The sequence below is a fragment of the Pan troglodytes genome, chromosome 4, assembly GCF_028858775.2.
Source record: "Pan troglodytes isolate AG18354 chromosome 4, NHGRI_mPanTro3-v2.0_pri, whole genome shotgun sequence".
NCBI classification, from domain to species: domain Eukaryota; kingdom Metazoa; phylum Chordata; class Mammalia; order Primates; family Hominidae; genus Pan; species Pan troglodytes.
The window spans coordinates 15246115-15266325 of record NC_072402.2 but is presented as its reverse complement, the minus strand read 5'-3'; the positions used below and the strand labels follow the sequence as shown (position 1 = coordinate 15266325).

General features: G+C 41.1%; 1 protein-coding gene and 1 long non-coding RNA gene across 18 annotated transcripts in view; one reads left to right on the top strand and one right to left on the bottom strand.

Annotated features, from left to right (window-relative positions):
- Positions 1–20211, top strand: part of LOC107974634 (uncharacterized) — a 95088-nt gene that overhangs the window by 74237 nt on the left and 640 nt on the right. For 5 of the 17 annotated variants that reach the window (XR_010157165.1, XR_010157156.1, XR_010157155.1 and 2 more), the window contains 2 exons: positions 1525–1629; positions 2534–2673. This is a non-coding gene — a long non-coding RNA (uncharacterized LOC107974634). Of the gene's footprint in view, positions 1–1524; positions 1630–2533; positions 2674–4403; positions 6035–20211 lie in introns of those variants that run through there. The other 12 variants (XR_010157164.1, XR_010157153.1, XR_010157163.1 and 9 more) reach the window with 7 other exon arrangements.
- OTULINL (OTU deubiquitinase with linear linkage specificity like) overlaps positions 3080–20211 on the bottom strand; it is a 29828-nt gene continuing 12696 nt past the window's right edge. The window contains exons 2-8 of the mRNA XM_001148036.7: positions 13513–13672; positions 13393–13424; positions 13195–13286; positions 12305–12454; positions 7229–7357; positions 5669–5938; positions 3080–4844 (exon numbers count right to left, since the gene is read on the bottom strand). Coding sequence (XP_001148036.4) covers positions 4671–4844; positions 5669–5938; positions 7229–7357; positions 12305–12454; positions 13195–13286; positions 13393–13424; positions 13513–13672 — 1007 coding nt within the window. The 3' untranslated portion in view covers positions 3080–4670. The remainder of the gene's footprint in view (positions 4845–5668; positions 5939–7228; positions 7358–12304; positions 12455–13194; positions 13287–13392; positions 13425–13512; positions 13673–20211) is intronic.

Below are 20211 nucleotides of genomic sequence, written 5' to 3'. Positions count from 1 at the left end.
TAAAACATGTACTTCTTTATTCAAGGATATTCTCTTGACTAAACTTCCCAAGAATCATTACACATAAATGAGTGACTCTCACTGGTCTGGTGGCAGCAAAATGACTTAACAATCTAAGACCTGATGGTACTGACTATAAGGACCAATATGTCAATTACATACAGAAATTTGATTTTTTTAAACAGAACGAGACACCAGCTAGGATTATAACTTTAGCATTCTATAGCAGTCTGCTCACACAGCCCTTCTCCATGCTGGCTCTTGGGCCACACTGTTCCCACATGGAGCTTGAGTCTCCTCCAACACATTCCATGAGCTTCAAGTGCAGAGACATGGTGTACACTTCGGGCTGTTCTACAGAGCACTCCAGACCATAGGTGGCTGAATACCTGAGTGAGTGTTTTTCTGTCCACTTATAAACCATGTTGATATTAAGCATAAATATAATCCAAATGAGCTTTCATTTTCTTGGCCTAAAGGAATATGATGGGATTAAAACAAAAGTGAATTAAGCAAAGATCCACTATTCTGAACAAATAACATAGAAGTGATTGAACAATTTGGACCCACTAAATTTTGTGTCTAGCTGTAAAATGGACATTGTGATAAAAACAGGATTTGAAGGAAAATGAATAGCTAATTTGTCAATTAAATAATTAAAACTTTTAAAAAGTGAATGGCTATAGAGAAAAGTATACCCATATATAGTCAATAAGTTAATTAAATAATGTTCAACTATGACAAGCAACCCTATAGACAGTTAAAGTTTCAGATCCATGAAAAGACATATGATATATATATACTTTTTTCTGTTTTACACATTAACTGGTCTTATTAAGCAGTGTGAAAAACATTCTTGCAAACAGAATCATACAGCTTTAGAAATTTGCTATTTAAGAGAAAATTATTGCTAATTCTGAAAATTACTGTCAACCCTTTATTCATGCTTGCATATATTTTCACATATTGGGTTAGTTATCAGTTTAAAACAGTTACGTACTTTGATGTGGAATTCCAACATTTCCAGAGCATTCAAAAAAGTCAGCTTGGACAGAATTAAAATTGTCTTTCCTTGGTCTCACTAAAATAGGAGAAACTCATCTGATTGAGAACAAATATTTCCATCCAATACCCATTTGCAGAAAAGTCCTGGGAAAATTAACGTTAATGCCCCCTGATCCGGGCTGCTCTTCTCTCATGGAGGTTGAGCCCATCCTCCACCAGCTTAGTCTGGAGGTCTCCGGTCCCCTAGAGAGGGCCCTGGGGACTTTCACCTGACTCTCCCTTGGGTGGAAATGACTTTGGTTCAAGACCATGAAGACATTCAAGAAATTCAAGTCACCAGGGTGGCTCTGAATTAATAGTTTCTTGGGGACTTTTCAATGATAATATTCTAAATTGAGCCCAGAAGCCACCCATAGTTATCATTTTACTTTGGAGATAAAACACGATTTTCCTGATCCATTTAACTCCCTCTTAGGTTGTACTAACTAACCTAACTCTCTCCTCCTGACTCCCTCTTAGGTTGTACTTCTCCACTGAGGCTCTTTTAAGCCCAGAGGAAATACTCAGATTAGAAGAGGTATGATGAAAAGATAGCATGAAAAGGAAAAGGAATCCAGATACCAGGTAGGGAATTAAAGTTGCCTGCTTTGAAAAAAAGTCAGTCTTGGAGATTTTAAAAAGTTCTGAGGGTGGATGGTGGTGAGGGTTGCACAACAATGTGAATATGCTTAATGTCACTGTCACTTAAAAATTGTTAAGGCCGGGCGCAGTGGCTCACGCCCGTAATCCCAGCACTTTGGGACGCCGAGGCGGGCGGATCGCCCAAGGTCAGGAGTTCAGATCAGCCTGGCTAAATGGTGAAACCCCGTTTCTACTAAAAACACAAAAAATTAGTCGAGCGTAGTGGTGGGCACCTGTAATCCCGGCTACTCGGGAGGCTGAGGCAGGAGAATCGCTTGAACCCGGGAGGTAAAGGTTGCAGTGAGCCGAGATTGTGCCACTGCACTCCAGCCTGAGCAAAAAGAGTGAAACTCCGTCTCAAAAAAAAAATTGTTAAAATATAAACTATATATTATGTGTATTTTACCACAGTAAAAGTCAGCCTTGTACTAATATTCATACAACCCCTCAGTATGGACACGTAAGGCCAAAATTTGAGAGAGAAACTTATCCTAAAATCAAAAAACGACGAGGGCATTATGTTTCCATTTTTGCTACAGTTCTCTCACCATTTAAAACACATACGGTTAGAAAGACATTTAAATGTTGGCATCACCCAGGAAGCTCACCTCAAATTTATTGTTGACATTTAAAAGTGGTGCTAATTTACATGCAGCTCCTTCTGGCTACTTAATTTGTTATATTCATTATACAACTGAATAAAAACAAACAAAACAACACAACACCTCATACCTCCTCCCTAAAAACCTGTTTTGACATCTTCCCAAAATATAGCAACTATCTAAATGTCTTCTTACTTTTTACTTTCACTGGATTGAAATCTTTTTCGCAACTTGGTTCTCCATAGAATTCTTGCCCCCCGCCCACAACACAACATGATGGGTTGACTGAGGTCACAGAGCTACAGGCTGCCAATCCTGGTGAAAAAATTTTTCCTTTCAGTCCTGGATTGATGTGGAAATAATTACACTGGTAAGGAGATCCAAGGTGAGTGGTAATACACAAATGTCAGGTACGCTTCTGGACAGCTCAAGTGGAGCCAAAATTTTGGAGCAACAATTCTATAAGTATCAGCCACAGCAGCCCATGGCAGGCTGTCACCAGAAAGGGTAACGTTCACGCTTTCTTGGTTACAGTAACACATCAGGGGGATATCTTCTAACACTGTCAGTTAAATGACAGGGGTTATACAAAACCATAGATGTTTCCAAACAGGCAGGGACTGTAGAGGTCAATGAAGAACTCTTATTTGTGTGGCTGAGCTCATTAATCTTCAACCAGAAAACAAAATGACAGTGGGAACAAAGTACCATCAGACATGGTTCATGTAGTACACACGACTGATCATCCCCATTGCAAAAGAATATGAATGTTAATTTCAGATATGACAGCATTTGACACACTCCCTTTTAATTTATTGCAGAAATAATATGAACATCTGGGAAAATGTTAGTGCTAAATATCTCGTGAAGTAAGTCATTCTTAGAAAGGGATTTGTGACTTTGAAGTAATATATAATTAACAAGATTTTAAAAATTATTCTTATGTACTGAAACTCAAAACAGACTAGCAAAGTACCTCCAAAAAAAAAACTATCAAATTAAACTAGAAAAGTATTTCCAAAATAAAGATGACCAAAAACTAGCCTGAGAATACTAGTTTTCTGTTGCTACAACACATTACCACAAACTTAGTGGCTTAAACACAAATCTATTATCTTACAGTTCTGCAGATTAGAGGTCCAACACAGGCTTCACTGGGCTAAAATCAAGGTGTTGGCAGGGCTGTGCTCCTTCTGGAGGCTATGGGGAAGTTTCTGTTTCCTTTCCAGTCTCAATTCTACAGGCTGCCTGCAACTCCCTGGCTTATGGCCCCTTCCTCCATCTTCAAAGCCAGCAATGGTGCATCTCTCTCTAACCGTTCTTCCATATTTCACATTCCCCTCTGACTCTGACACTCTTCCAATTCTCTCTTCCACTTTTAAGAACCATTCTGATTACACTGCGTCCACCTGGAGAATCCAGAAAAATCTCCCTATTTCAGCATCAGTGGATTAGCATCTCAGTTCCACCTGCAACCTTAATTCTCCTTTCCCATTTAACCCATTTAGCCCTTTACGGCTCTGAGGATTCAGACACAGACATCTTTGGGGAGCACAGAGCATTATTCTGCCTACCATAATGAGATTCCACACATTAAATACACATTAAATGTACCACAGTTTAATATTTTTGTGATAGTTCAATAACTGTCACTGGCTTTAATCTACAGAATTTTTAAAAATCTAAATAAAACTATTAAGCTGGCCAGATAAAATAGTAACAAAAAAAGTAAAGAGATATAAAACAAACTGTACAGTATTACAAAGTAGTGGTTCTCTGTATGTCTATGTGTATATATGTATATATAAAACTATACACAGATACATGTGTGTATATAAACATACATATGTATATATACACACATATACTTAATTTTAAAGTTAATCAAATGGTTATCAAAAATTAATATACAACAAAGATTCCTGGGAAGGTAATGCTTATATAAAATAAGGCCATGTTTCTAAAAATCCCCCAAACTAGTCCAAGGTAAGATTTTTAATGAAGAACATAAAGGTTAAAGAAATTCTTTCTCTCCAGGTTAGCTGTTTTCCCTACTTGTTTTCTTCTTGCTTTTTCCTGTTGTTGTCCATATTAAACTTCTTTGTGCTCTTAAAGGCCTGCCATCATGTGAAGTGGCCACGCCCCTTATGGACAAAGTCAAGCCACCAACTCCCAAATGTATCAGTGCAGCTGCTTCAGAGGAAATCACTGAAAAATAAAGAAAAACCATCCATGCATGGCTGCATCCAGTGTACCTGTAATCCTGAAGAAAAGGTCCTAATTCCTTCCATGCTGAAATGCTAGCTTTGGTTTCAGAGAGAGACTTTATTGCAACTGTGACCACCGTCACTGGTGAGCACTGCTGTTCGGCCCCCAGCGGACTTAAAAGACTGGAATGTGGTAGTGGCGGTCGTTCTCGGTCAGCAGGGAGATCTCCGGCCAGTCCCTGAGAGGCTCCTCTGGGTAGCAGACTTCAAAGTCTCTGGAGTTAAACTTGAACAGTCTGAACACTTTTATCTTTACTTCAAGGGAGTATCCAAGTATAAACATATCAATCTGTGGATGAGATGAAAGACAGGTCACAGATCCACACTTGCAAATTCCTGCCTCCCGCCACGGTGGGGGGAAGTGTTCCTCTGCAGTTTATGAAATAATCTGCTTGTTGACAGACCCACCCATACACCACTGAGTGGGCACAGAGTTCAGAACAAATGCTCATTGTGTGGAAGGAAGGGGACGAGCATAGGAACAACTCTGTAGACTAGCATGTAAAAATCACAGGAAAAAGCTACTTGAAAAAAATTAGTGAAAAAAGAAAAGAACACTCATGATAAAAACTACATTATTTTCCAATCAGTTTTATATCATTCAATCAGTTTTATATCATTTTATATCCATTTGTTTAAAAATGTCAGATAATTTTGTTCGCCCTCTAGGAAAGCAAAACAAAAAAGAAACTCTTTTCTAGAGGGATAAAAGCATTTTCATTTTCTGGCTTTAGAAAGTTTCAATTAATTTCTATCTATCTGCAATAGGTAACCAAATGCTTTCCCAAAATTATCTCATTTTCCACCTGGACTTTTTCCTGGTGAACATCTACGTGAGAGAACCTGTTGGCATCTGGGAAGCAGCGTGAGAGGTCAGAAAGGCCCCCAGAATTGGTGCTCTCTGGCTAGAGGTCTGAGGAGACACAAAGCAGCCAGCACAGAATAATGCATTTATTAGTCTTCTTTTCCTCATTTGAGGGGCGATAATATCAATCAACCACCTCTGTGCAATTGCTTACATCACCACTGAAAAGTCAACCCCAGACACCTCTGTGTTCAAATAGTGCCATAGCATCCTTGATCAAATACAAGCAGTTCTTCCTCCCCGGTTACCTGCTCTAGTCCACATGTGTCGCCTACAGAATTCAGGTGATTCATCATGAAGCTCAAAGGATCAGTGGATGTCTCCCTGGAAAACAGGAGTCTAAAAAGACTGGGAATGACCTTTTTAGTCTTCATTTGTTCATAAACTTCAGTGACTTGATACAGCATGATGAACTTTAAAGCTTCATAAAGTTTATATTCCAGAATGGCATCTGAAAAAAGCGTGTTGCACATACTTCCTCTCTTGTGATAATCTCTAATTCCATTAAATTCAGTCCACTAAAAACAGATGTAAAAGTGAAATTCAGAAGGATAAAGGTGAAGACATATACCATTCCATAATTTTTAATGTGTTTATAAAATAAACCAAAGATTAATAGAAAAAAGTGGAACTTTAACTCTTCACTTTATATCTTTCGGCACTGTTTGATTTTTTTTAACCATAAAAGTATACTGCAGTAGACTGAACATGTCTCCCCCAACTTCCTATGTTGAAACCCTAATCCCAAGGTGATGGTATTAGAGGGTGTGTCCTTTGGGAGGTGATTAGGTCCTGACGGTGGAGCCCTCATGAATGGACCTGGTACTCTTATAAGAAGAGGCCAAAGAGCTAGCTAGTTCTCCTTCCACTATGTGAAGACACACCAAGAAGACAGCTGTCTATAAAACAGGAAGAGGGCTCTCACCAAAAACCCCACTGTGCTGGCACCCTGATCTCTGACTTCCAATCTCCAGAACTGTGAAAAATCAATCTTTATGGGTTAAGCCACCCAATTTATGGTATTTTGTTATAGAAGCCTAAGCTGACCATAAAACGTTTACAATAAGAAATTAGTTTAGATAAAATATTTTTTTCAAAAAGTATCACCTACTAGTTAAATACAAAGCAAGTCAGTTTTCCAAAACTGCTTAGGACAGATGGGTTACACAAAGGATATTCCACAGAATAGTGCTAGCGTGCTTTAACATTCACCGTGTATTCTGCACAGTTTGAAGCTCTCTGTGTATTACGTCATTGAATCCTCACAATAATGGTACAGGATATACACTATTGATGTTTCTCTTTAATACATAAGAAAACTATGGACCAGAAAGGTTATTTCCCAAGGTAACCCAGCTAGTGGTAGGCTCAGGATTCATTTCGATCATCCAAAATCTGTGTCATTATTGAAAGACAGGAAGAAGTCTTAGTCAAATTATTACATCTGTGCCATTACCAAGTTATGAATGGGGTGCATTCCAGGAGAGCACTTCTGAGCACCTTGCCTGGAACTTGCACCACATTTTTCTGGGGAAACAAAGGTACATGATTGGTAAGGTTTGCAGGCCGGCCCATAGAAGCCCCCGACCCTATAGGGCCTAATTATCGTGTAGAACAATGTTGCTCTCATTCACTTCTTGAAGGAGAAGGAAGAATAAGGAGGGAAATCATCAGTTACTAGAAGCATTTCTGCTTGCACTTCTTACTTTCCTAACATGAAGCAATGTCCCTCACATCAGAGAAAACTGGCTCTATCTGGGATATGTACTTTTATTCCTAGTCTTTTTATTTCCCCCACAAACACTTACCTGTGTTTTCAATAATTCCACATATTTCCGTAGTTTTCCAAACACATTCGAGCCTGTATACTTCTCAGGACCAAAACTGTATTGCTGAATCCAATTACAACCTTGTGAAAACAGCAGTTTTTCAGGAAGCTTGAAAAGGAAGTAGATGCCAACTATGATTAGCATATGAATGTTTATTATACACAATTTGCTGTATAGCAGAGCACACAACCTTATCTTTTTTTTTTTTTCGAGATGGAATCTCACTCTGTTGCCCAGGCTGGAGTGCAGTGGCGTGATCTCGGCTTACTGCAACCTCCACCTCCCAGGTCCAAGCGTTTCTGCTGCCTCAGCCTCCTGAGTAGCTAGGACTACAGGCATGAGCCACCACGCCCAGCTAATTTTTTGTATTTTTAGTAGAGAGGGGGTTGCACCATGTTGGTCAGGCTGGTCTCAAACTCCTGACCTCAAGCAATCTGCCCACCTTGGCCTCCCAAAGTGCTGGGATTACAGGTGTGAGCCACAGCACCCGGCCCAAACTTACCTCATTTAGCAATCTTTATTTTAAAAGACTATAGCAACAGTTAAGTATATTGCCTTCTTTTAGATTTGTGCCTTAGGTTATTTTTACATCATATTCTTACAATTTCACAAGTGATGAAAACATAGAATTGTGTCCATAGAAACAATCTTTTTTGTTAAAATAGTTACCAAATTTACTATATGTAGCCCTTTAGAAATTATTTTTAACCAAATGATGTTAGGGCAGTATATTACATCAGGGAACAGGTGGATTTTAGAATGATGCACTCTGTGGCTCACACCTGGCTGTCACTCACCAGCTGAGAGATTACTTAACCGGCATGGATTACTTAACTTCTTAGCCTCATCCTCCATTGTAACATACCAATAATACTGTGCATTTTATAGGACTCTTGTTAGGATTAAATAAGATTATGGTGTATGTAAGAGTCTAATCCATCATAGGTATCCAATACATTTTCCCATCCTACTCAGTTTGCTGAGCCTGGGAATCTCCGTTGTTGTTTTCTTTTCTTTTCTTTTTTAAAGACAAGGTCTCACTTAATATAGTTTGACTGTGTCCCCACCCAAATCTCATCTTGAATTCCCATGTGTTGTGGGAGGGACCTGGTGGGAGGTAACTGAATCGTGGGGGCAAGTCTTTTTCCTGTGCTGGTCTCATGATAGTCAATAAGTCTCACAAGATCTGATGGTTTTAAAAAGAAGCGTTCCCATGCACAGGCTTTCTCTTTTTGCCTGCCACCAACCACATAAAATGTGACTTGCTCCTCTGACTTCCGTCATGATTGTGAGGCTTCCCCAGCCACATGGATCTGTCCCTAAGTCCAGTTAAACCTCTTTCTTTTGTAAATTGCTCAGTCTCAGTTATGTCTTTATCAGCAGTGTGAAAACAGACTAATACAGTAAACTGGTACCAGGACTGGGGTGCTGCTGAAAAGATACCCAAAAACGTGAAAGCGACTTTGGAATTGGGTAACAAGCAGAGGTTGGAACAATTTGGAGTGCTCAGAAGAGGACAGGAAAACGTGGAAAAGTTTGGAACTCCCTAGAGACTTGTTGAATGGCTTTAACCAAAATGCTGATAATGATATGGATAATGAAATCCAGGCTGAGGTAGTCTCAGGTGGAGATGAGGAACTTGGAAACTGGAGCAAAGATGACTCTTGTTATGTTTTAACGAAGAGACTGGTGGCATTTTGCCCCTGCTCTAGAGATTTACGGAACTCTGAACTTGAGAGAGATGATTTAGAGTATCTGGTGAAAGAAATTTCTAAGCAGCAAAGCATTCAGAAGTGATTTGGATGCTGTTAAAGGCATTCAGTTTTGAAAGAGAAACAGAGCGTAAAAGTTCAGAAAATGTGCAGCCTCACAATGCTATAGGAAAGAAAATCTCATTTTCTGAGGAGAAATACAAGCTGGCTGCAGATATTTGCGTAACTAATGAGAAGCCAAATGTTAATCACCAAGACAATGAGGAAAATGTCTCCAGGACATGTCAGAAACCTTTACAGCAGCACCCGCACCGCCCCCCACCCACCCGCCCCATTACAGGCCCAGAGACCTAGGAGCAAAAAGCAGTTCCATGGGCCAGGCACAGGGTCCCTCTGCTGTGTACAGTCTGGGGACTTGGTGCTCTGCATCCCAGCCACTCCAGCCATGACTAAAAGGGGCCAAGCAAGGTATAGCTAGGGCCATGCCTTCAGAGGGTGTAAGCCCCAAGCCTTACCAGCTTCCACGTGGTGTTGGGCCTGTGGGTACACAGAAGTCAAGAACTGAGGGTTGGGAACCTCCACCCAGGTTTCAGAGGATATACAGAAATGCCTTGATGTCCAGGCAGAAGTTTGCTGCAGGGGCAGGGCACTCATAGAGAACCTCTGCTAGGGCAGCGTGAAAGGGAAATGTGGGGTGGGAGCCCCCACACTGAGACCCCATCCCCACTGGGGTGCTGCCTAGTGGAGCTGTGAGAAGAGGGCCACCGTTCCCCAGTCCCCAGAATGGTAGATCCACCAACACCTTGCACCATGCACCTGGGAAAGCCACAGGCACTTGACACTAGCCTGTGAAAGCAGCCAGGAGGCAGGCTGTACCCTGCAAAGCCACAGGGGCGGAGCTGCCCAAGACCATGGGAACCCACCTCTTGCATCAGTGTGACCTGGATATGAGACAGAATCAAAGGAGATCATTTTGGAGCTTTAAGATTTGACTGCCCTGCTGGATTTTGGACTTGCATGGCCTGTAGTCCCTTTGTTTAGGCCATTTTCTCCCATTTGGAATGGCTGTATTTACCCAGTATCCCCACTGCATCTAGGTAGTAACTAAACTGCTTTTGATTACAGGCTCATAGGTAGAAGGGACTTGCCTTGTTTTGGATGAGACTTTGTACTGTGAACTTTTGAGTTAATGCTGAAATGAGTTAAGACTTTGGGGGACTGCTGGGAAGGCATGATTGGTTTTGAAATGTGAAGATGTGAGATTTGGGAGGGGCCAGGGGTGGAATAATATGGTTTGGCCGTGTCCCCACCCAAGTATCATCTTGATTGTCTTTATCAGCAGCATGAAAACAGACTAATACACACTCTATCACCCAGGCTGGAGTACAGTGGTGCAATCATAGCTCAGTGTAACCTTAAACTCCTAGGGTCAAGCAATCCTCCCATCATAGTCTCCCAAGTAACTATGACCATAGGCATGACCACCATGTCTGGCTACATTTTTTTATTTTTTGGCAAGATGGAGTCTTGCTCTGTTGCCCAGGCTGGTCTTAAACTACTGGCCTCCAGAGATACTCCCAACTTGGCCTCCCAAAGTGCTGGGATTACAGGCATAAGCCACGGCTCCTGGCCTCTGTTGTATTTTTATATCTTTGTCCTCAGCAATTAGCAACCAGGCTAGCACATTGCATATATTTGACAAGCATTTGCTAGATGAAATGGAACAGAAACAAGTTTAAATAAAAGATATTAAGAAAATTGAACACACACACACATACACACACATATATTTTATATTTCTTTGCACCTCTATCCTTAAATGTAGTTCCTATATTAGACATACTGCATTTAAAATAAAAACTCAGGTTACTTATCAAGAATGCACTGCCTTACATTGTTAAGAAAATCAGAAGCCACAGACTGGAGAAAATATCTGTAAATCATATATCTGACAAAGCACTGTATTCAGAATAAAGAACTCTCAAGACTCAATAATTTAAAAAAAAAAAACATAAAAAATGAGCAAAAGATTTGAATAGCCATTTCTCCAAGAAGATAACAGGGATGACAAATAAGCACATGAAAAATGCTCAACATCATTACTCATTGGGGAATGCACACTAAAAGCACAATGATACCAATTCACAACTATTAGAATGGCTAAAAACAAAAACCTGACAATATCAAGTGCTGATGAGAATGTGGAACAACTGAAACATTGCTTATACATTGTTGGTGGGAATACAAAATGGCTGGGCCACTTTGGAACGCAGCTTGGCAGTTTCTTATGAAGTTAAACATGCACCTAGCATACAAGCAGGCAGTCTCACTCCTAGCTACTTACCCCCTCAATATGAAACCTATTGTTCATACAAAATCCTGTATGAGACTATTTATAACCACTTTATTTATAGTTGCCCCAAACTAAAAACAATCCAGATGTCCTTCAACTGGTGAATGGATAAACAAACTGTAGTACATTCATGTAAAGGAATACCACTCAACAATAAAAAAGGATGAAATACAAATTCACAGACACATTCAATTGGACATGCATTATGCTAAGTGAAAGAAACCAGATTCAAAAAGCTACATACTGAATGATTCCATTTATATGACATTCTGGAAAAAGCAAAACTATAGGGACAGAAAATAGATCAGTGGTTTCCAGGGGCTGGGGTAGGAGGAGGATGGACTACCAAAGTATACAAGAGAATCTTTGGGGTGGTCACAAACTATGCACTTATTAAAACTCTCATTAACTATAGAGTAAAAAAGTGAATTTTGCTTGATCACCTTACTTATAAAAGAACAGATGCCCCTCAAGAAAAGATGGTGGCATTAAAAACAAACACAGATAATGACTATCTTCTGAGATGGTTTATTTGCAACTGACATGAGAGACAGAGGACTGGATTAAATGGCCTCTTAAAATTCCTCTGGCCAGACATGATGGCTCACACCTATAATCCCAGCACTCTAGGAGGAGGAAGTGGACAGATTGCTTGAGCCCAGAAGTTCAAGACCAGCCTGGGCAACACGGAAAACCCTGTCTCTACAAAAAAATACAGAAATTACATGGGCGTGGTGGCATGCACCTGTGGTCCCAGCTACTCAGGAGGCTGAGATAGGAGAATCACTTGAGCCCAGAAGGTCAAGGCTGCACTGAGCCATGATCACCCCACTGCACTCAATCCTGGGTGACAGTGAGATCTTGTCTCAAAAAAACAAAAAAACTCTTCAATCTCATGGTCATCTGAGTACAAAGCCCCCAAAGACTAGGAGCCTGAGTTGCAGTTATTGTCAACATGACATTTCCCACATTTCCAGGGGGAAGACATACCTTAACAATGTCCTTTTCTTTCATCCATGATGGAAAAGAGATGCCCTGGCTGAATATCTGAAATAACACTGATCTGAGAGCATCATAGTTATCTCTTCTTACTTGTCGAACACATTTAATGTGATGCCGCCAAAATAGCTCCTCATAAGCCTAATAAAATAAAAAGAGAAAGTTGTTTATTAATTCCACTGGACAAGAAAATAAAGTGAATTCACTGTATTTTCAGTGAGGTGTTCCCCCCAACTAAAGTGGACAACAGAAACAATGATAAATTACGAATATGACTGCATGTAATTTTAAAGTGACTCTCATTTGTACAGGTGTATTTTAGATGATAAATCCTGGAAGCAGAGCCAGGGAAGGTCACCTTGCGCAGATAAGGGATGCGACCTAATCACAGTGAAAAACTCTGTATACTTTTAGGACCATGCTAAGTACTTTATATGTACTCCCTCCACCCTTTTTTGCTTTTGCTAGTGGCAAGATTGGGCAGCACTGCTGGGGATATTTACCAAGATTGGTCCAATAAAAATTCTAAAAATCCTCAAAATATTTTACATCAGGGTGCCTGATCTTTTCAAAGACAGTCTCCACTGCACATGCGGATGTTTAATAGGCCTGGCCAGGAGGGTGATGAAAAGGCACAATGCCTGAGTTTCCTGGAATTACAGACCTCATCGACCTGAGCCCTTGAGGGCACGAGCTCCAGGTAAAAGCCCAAAGCCAAGGTCTAACAGCCATTTGGCTTTTGAGTTAGAGCCACAGTTGTTACTTGACTCACATTTTGGTACTGATGGATCTCTGGATTTAGTAAAGCAGAAGGGAATGTTTGTTTCCTGATTTTGACAGACAAATTCTATTTCTCCCATACCCTCTAAAAACAGACACACCTTCCTCATCAGCTTGTTACGGGGTGTCTCTCCTTTCCATTCTCTTGCACAATAACTGAGTAAATCAACCTCTGCCTCCACACTGAGGTTCCCTGGACCAAATAAAAAATAAAAAGCTGTTAATTTTCCCTTTCTTCTCCCTTCTTGAACCCTCTCTGCACCTTAAAAATAAAGAAATAAATGAATGAAAATATTTACTTTTGAATTTTCTCTGCAGATATCCAATCCACCTGAAAGATAAAAGGGAACAATAATATCAGAATTCTGCTTTGAATAGTAAAGATATATTTGAAATTTAAGGATGATACAGTGACCTACCATTTCAGCTTGTGCCCTGAATATAAATGTAGCCTCCGGAAGTAGCAGATGGCAGCCACCAGAAATGAAACTGCCAACATCACAAAGCCTTTTGCCATTCTCCAGACAGTGTCTAAGGCTTGGCTTGTAGCTAGCATCCAGGAGTGAACTTGGTCACTTCCTATGAAAATTACAAAAAAAAAAAAAAAAAAAAAAGCACATCACAATTACACAAGTTTGCTTTAAGAGAAAAAAAATGCAGAGAGAGATTGCATAATTTTACCTGCAAAGTATCTATCACTGATTTACATAAATATTTTTAAAGTATTTAAAAATTCAATCCAAAAATTAAAGAAATTTTTAATTTCTTTATGGTTCTCCCATAATCAGCATCATATACAAGACCATCTTTGTTCCACAAAATTAAGAAGAATAAAGAGTATGGGCTTCAGAATCTCTCAGACTTGAACTCAAAACCTGCCTCTACTATTTGATGTGTGACTATGGCAACATAACTCCTCTTCTGAATTTTCTTGACTGTACAATGAGTGTGAAAACACTGACTTGGCTAGGGAAAGATGGAACAAAATTTTTAAGCACTAGCACAATGCCTGCCACACACTTGGTTCTTGCTGAATATCTGAATTGGATCCCATACACAATTACAGGGATTCAATCCAGACCCAAATACACTGCAGGCAGTCAAACCAGGTGACGTCTAGCGATGCCTCCAGAGACGCCTCTGTATTCGTCCATTCTCATGCTGCTAATAAAGACATACCCGAGACTGGGTAATTTATAAAGGAAAGAGGTTTAATTGACTCACAGTTCAGCATGGCTGAGGATGTCTCAGGAAACTTACAATCATGGCAGAAGGGGAAGCAAACACATCCTTCTTCATATGGCAGCAGGTAGGAGAAGTGCCAAGCAAAAGGGGGGAAAGCCCCTTATAAAACCCATCAGCTCTCGTGAGAACTCACTAGCATGAGAACAACATGAGGGTAACCAGCCCCATGATTCAATTACCTCCCACTGGGTCCCTCCTATGACACTTGGGGATTATATAATTCAAGATGAGATTTGTGTAGGGACAGAGCCAAACCATATCAGTCTCCAATATCCACTTCTGCCCATTTATATATTTTTGAAACATTACAGGCCATAACATATGGCATCACTTTAGCAGCACAGAGCAAGTAACTCAGACAGCAGGCACATAGATATCATTTCCAGAAAGTAGACCACTTAAAAGGAGTCATGAGATCTATTTAGTGATGCTGCATATGATATACACTGTGATTCCTGATTTGACAAAAGAGAAAACTAACAGGCCTAAAGAGTTCAAACAGTGCACTTGTAATATTTTGCTATGTTCAGTAGATTCCTTATGTTTGAGCACATAAAATGCTGAAGTACAAATGAGAAAGAGGACTTTGAATAATGACCAAACCTCTGGGATTCATTGCAAAATAATTTCCTCCACAGTACATAATTTAGTAAAATTCCAGTGATTAACTACAGTAAAAGACTCATCAATGTAGAATCTAAAATTTTGACATTTTTTATCATCTGGATATTTGATGTGATATTTACACTTATAAAGAAATAATTTGCCAGCAAATAAAGAAAAAAACACTAGCAATTTTTTTTTTTTTTTGAGATGAAATCTCGTTCTTGTTGCCCAGGATGGAGTAGCAATGGCGTGATCTTGGCTCACCGTAACCTCTGCCTCCCGGGTTCAAGTGCTTCTCCTGTCTCAGCCTCCCCAGTTGCTGGGATTACAGGCATGCACCACCATGCCCGACTAGTTTTTTACTTTTAGTAGAGATGGGGTTTCTCCATGCTGGTCAGGCTGGTCTCGAGCTCCCAACCGCAGGCAACCTGCCCACCTCAGCCTCCCAAAGTGCTGGGATTACAGGCGTGAGCCATGGCGCCCGGCCAACACTAGCAAATTTTAAAGATACATTTACAATTACTTAAAAGGATATTTTCAAAAACAAGTGCTTATCTGTTTAGAACAGTTAATTAGCTATTCAAATCATTATATATTTATTCTTACCTAGACATTTAGTAAAACTTTTTATGAAAGCTTAAAAATGTAATGCTATATTGCCTTTTACATCTATAATTTAGATTTTTATTAATTCAGCTTGATTTTTCAACTTTAAAAATTCTGACACATGCAAATATTTTTAGTGAAGCTTTAAATTCATGGAAGAACTAGAATTTTACACACGTGATACATACTTTCTTTTACTGTAGGTACAAATGTTTTTTAGAAAAATGGACTATAACATGATTTTAGTTTTTTCCTCATTATAAAAGTTGGACATCTTCTCATATCAGCACACATAAATCTACATTATTCTTTTTAATGATGCATAATATTTCAGTATAAACTGTCCTAAATGTAAGCATTGCCTTTTTTTGAGACAGGGTCTTGTGCCGTTGCCCAGGCTGGAGCATGGGGCACAGTGGCATGATCACAGCTCACTGCAACCTCAAACTCTTAGATTCAAGCCATCCTCCCGCCTCAGCCTAACACTGCCTTATTGATAAACACTTGGATCATTTCCCATTTCTCACTTTTACAAACAATGCTGTGGCAAATATGCTTTTCTAACAGTCCTTGTGGTAGATTTTTAATAGGATAATTTCAAGAAAAGAAAATTCTAGGTCACAGGGTGTGCACATTTTCAGTTTTGACAGACACTGCCACAGACTCTCATCACATACACGAGAGCACCTACTTCCCTAAACCCCAGTACTGGTGTGATTTCTCACTTTAGGCTCCATTTACGAGGAAAGCTCTCCTGTATACCGGCTGTTCATATCTCTTCTTCTCTGAAGGCCTTTTGAAAGCATCTGCCTATTTCCCACAGGGTGGTGCTCACTTGTGGGTGGACGTGAAGGGCTTGCAGTCACTGAAGTGGGGATGGCTGCTGCCCCCTCCACGGACACATGCTCTCGTTTGTCGCAGGCTCCACCTAACCTGCTGCAGTTACAACCCAGGAACCTACCAGTTGGCAGTTACCAACTAGCCCCTGCGGAATTTGAGGTGAGACCCTGAAGCTGGGCCATCTCTCTTGAGCACAGGGCCTCTCCTTGTAGCTCCCAGGCCTCCATGGGGACCCACTACAGACCATGGCTCTCCCCACTCACATATACTCTTCCTACCACATGCCCTTACCCTCAAATCTCAACCCCACCTACAATCCAAGAGATTGTGATATGATCAACTCGTCAGAAAAAAAACCTAGAACACATGCCTGTACTCCTGGTCTCCCTCTACCCAATGTGTCCACATTGTTTTGTCAAGTAACTCCAGCCAAGAAGGGCCAGGGAGCCTATTCACGGGGGTGCTGGTGAGGGTACCAGAGAACCATCTGGAGGTGGATGGGAGGGTACTCTGTAGGACTTGTGAAGTCACATGGAAGCAGGCCATGGCCATATAGCCATGTATAGGATCTATACGAGCTGCTCACTGATGACATTAGGAGTGGGGCTTCTGTATCAAAGGAGAAATGCGTTTTAGTAGGAAAGAGTATGACTTCACCAATAGCTACAATAGCTACAGTTTAAGCTTTTATTATGTGCCAGCCCCTATGTTAAGTGTTCTACAGGAATTAATTCATTTACTCCTGTGACCATGCCATGGAGCAGGCAGTAAGAAGTCTCTAGAGTCTAACGACATGGTCCCCATGCTGGCCCTGCATACTGCAGCATGTGATATGGCGCAAGTGATTTCCCCTCCCTAAGCCTCAGTTTCTGAATCTAGGAATGAAGACAGCACACAGTAGAGCCTGGTGCACAGTGAGTGCTCAGTGCATGGTCACTCTTACTATCATCACTGCATCACAACACAGGAGGCACAGCAGGATCCACCTCTCAGGGCTGCTGTGAGACTGAAAGTAAATGTTGGGAAAGCACCTGGCACCATACCTGACACACACCATAAGTACCCAATAAACACAAATTATTGTTTTTATTGTTATTACTCTAGTAACCCTTATTTTGCAGAGAAAACTTTGAGGGGGGAAAAATTAAATAATTGCCCAGTGGGACTCGGCCAGTAAGTAGAAGAGCCAGAATTCAAAAACAGGAGCAATGTGATATACTATGGTATGAATGTGTCTCCAATGTGTCCCACATGTTAGTTTTATGTGTTGGAAACTTAATCACAAAATTCATATGATGATTGGAGGTGGGGCCTTTGGGAAATAATTAGGATTAGATAAGGCCATCAGCATGGGGCCCCCATGACAGGACTGGTGGCTGACCTGCATGCTAATACCCTCTCACCACGTGACACCCTCCACCACATTACAATGCAGCAAGAAGGCCCTCACCAGATCTGGTGCCTGCCGTGCTCTTGGACTCCCCAGTCCCCAGAACTGCAGGAAATAAACTTGTTTTCCTTATAAATCACCCAGTCTGTGGTATTCTGTTATAACAACAGAAAATGAACAAAAACATGATGCCAGAAGTTGCCTCCTTTACCACTTGGCTGTCCTGCTTCTGAATTAGGGAACCGAGGAAATCTTCAAATTAATATTGCTATAGCAAGTAAATTAAGACTCTTTAAAATGAAAATTTTAAAAAATTTATCCTTCCTGGGCTAATAACTGAATTACAACTAAAAAATGATACAGAAGAAAACACCGTAATGAGACATCTTGCAAAACAGTGTCATAATGACAGTTCTGATGACCTCCAGCATCAAATCTCATTTCCCCAAATACAACTGAGATAAAATTGTGGATATCAGAAGGTTCATAGGGGTCCCCCTTCCACCAGCCTGCCAAGGAGAATTCTGCAGTCCCTGGCCCAGCTTTCCCGCCTCATCCCTGGAGAGGGATGCCTGTGGAAGGCTTGGTGATTGGGACTCAGAGAAACAGGAAGGGAGAAAAGGTTTCACCTCCACGAATTCAGTCATTCTACATAAAAAAAGAACAAAAAGGAGTGTGTTGGGAGGGGAGCAAGTTTTGGCAAAAAGAATCTCCAGAAAGCCCACAAGGGGACTTCCAGGACAGTAGAAGCCTCAGGTCCACAGTGAAGTTTCACAAGTCCACAAGGAAGTTGCAAGGGTAAGTGGAAAAGAGCAGTGTTGCCAGAAATTATGGATTTGATCCTCTTTAATGCCTGTGAAGATACACAAAAACATGAAATTTCTTTTCAATATTTTTGGGCTGAACCACTTGGGTGGTGGCTGAAATGAGACCATACATACAGCACAATGCATGTCTGTTATATTGCAAAGTGTATTACCTAGGTCTCATACATCCCCCTAGTCATCAGCATTAATGCATGTTGGGACCCCGACCCACACAAGCAGAAGTAATGCTTCAGCAGTGAACATGTCCTAGAGGAATTATACCAGGACCTCCTGAAATCAACAATGTGAATATCAGAAACTAAAATCTGATCTGTGATCACTCAAACTATATATGGCAGATGAGACTGTTGGTCAGAACTACAAAAAAAAAAAAAAAAAGCACCGTTTTTGGTGGTAAAATTCCACTTACTGTTTTTTTTTTCCATTCTCTACAATATACCAAAGCTGAAGTAATTCAAACATTAAAACAGGAAACCAAATACACACACACACATACCCCAAAACCCTGAAAACAAAACTAAAAGACACTGAAGAGCCGGAAACCAAGTGATCGTGCAAACAGCAGTTCTACCCCAGGAGCCTGAGGCTCCTACTGTCCTGGACATCACAGTCTCTCTATCTCATGGAAACTCAGCAGCGTCTGGTTTGCCTCAAACTTCCAGAATCTGTACTATCTCTACTTCCTCATGGGCCAGCTGCATAGTCCTCAACCTTGTCTACTTCCTCTCCTGGTCTTATTCATGGTATATACAATATCAGTACCTCCACACTTTCTCTCTACACACAGACTCTGTCACCTGCATCTAGCCCACTGACTTTCTCCTGAAGCAGAGGTGGTCTTTCCAGGGCTACTGAGCAGGCCAGGGAGCGGGGACATCAACTCTGAGCTGGGAGGACATAAAGGCAATTTAATTTAGATGTCTGAGGTAGCAGAGAAAGTGAAGAAATATACATACAGTGAAATCATCTGGCTAAAAGAACTTAAGGTAGAAGTACTACATTTAATAAACACAACAGGTATTTCTATCTGCTTCAATGTCCTATTATGGTTAGTTAGCAGACGATGGAAGAGAGAGTGGTGAAGAGAGGCTGATGGAATAGGAAGGAACTCAAGGGAGGGGTGAGAAAGGACATTCTGTGGCAAGAGAGGTAGGAAGATGGGGGTGGGTGAGCAAGCAGAGGACACAGACTCCTGAGGTGCTGGGGAAACTTCACACTTTTCTGAGCTGTGCCATGGAACCCTGCTCCCTTTGAAAAGGTGAATATGGCTTTTAGGTCATTTGTAATCAAGGGCAGGAAGTGCTGCACAGAGGAATAAACTGAAGCCAATGGAACAGTCAGATAGGGACGGGCTGGGAAGAGCTGCCCGCTCCCTTCCCCAGACCCCTCACCAGTTCCTCACACTTTTTCCCCCCTGGGCTGGATGCCAGGCAGGGAGGCAGTGAAGTGCAAGACACGCTCCCTGCCCACAGGGACCCCCTGGCCTGGGGACACAGTGTCCTCCTGTCAGCTGGTTGGGTGAGCACCTCCATTCCCCAGTAGGTCACCTCTCTCACAGGCTTTTAGTTTCTCCTTAGGCCTCAGTGTGACTGCAGGGAAAGGCT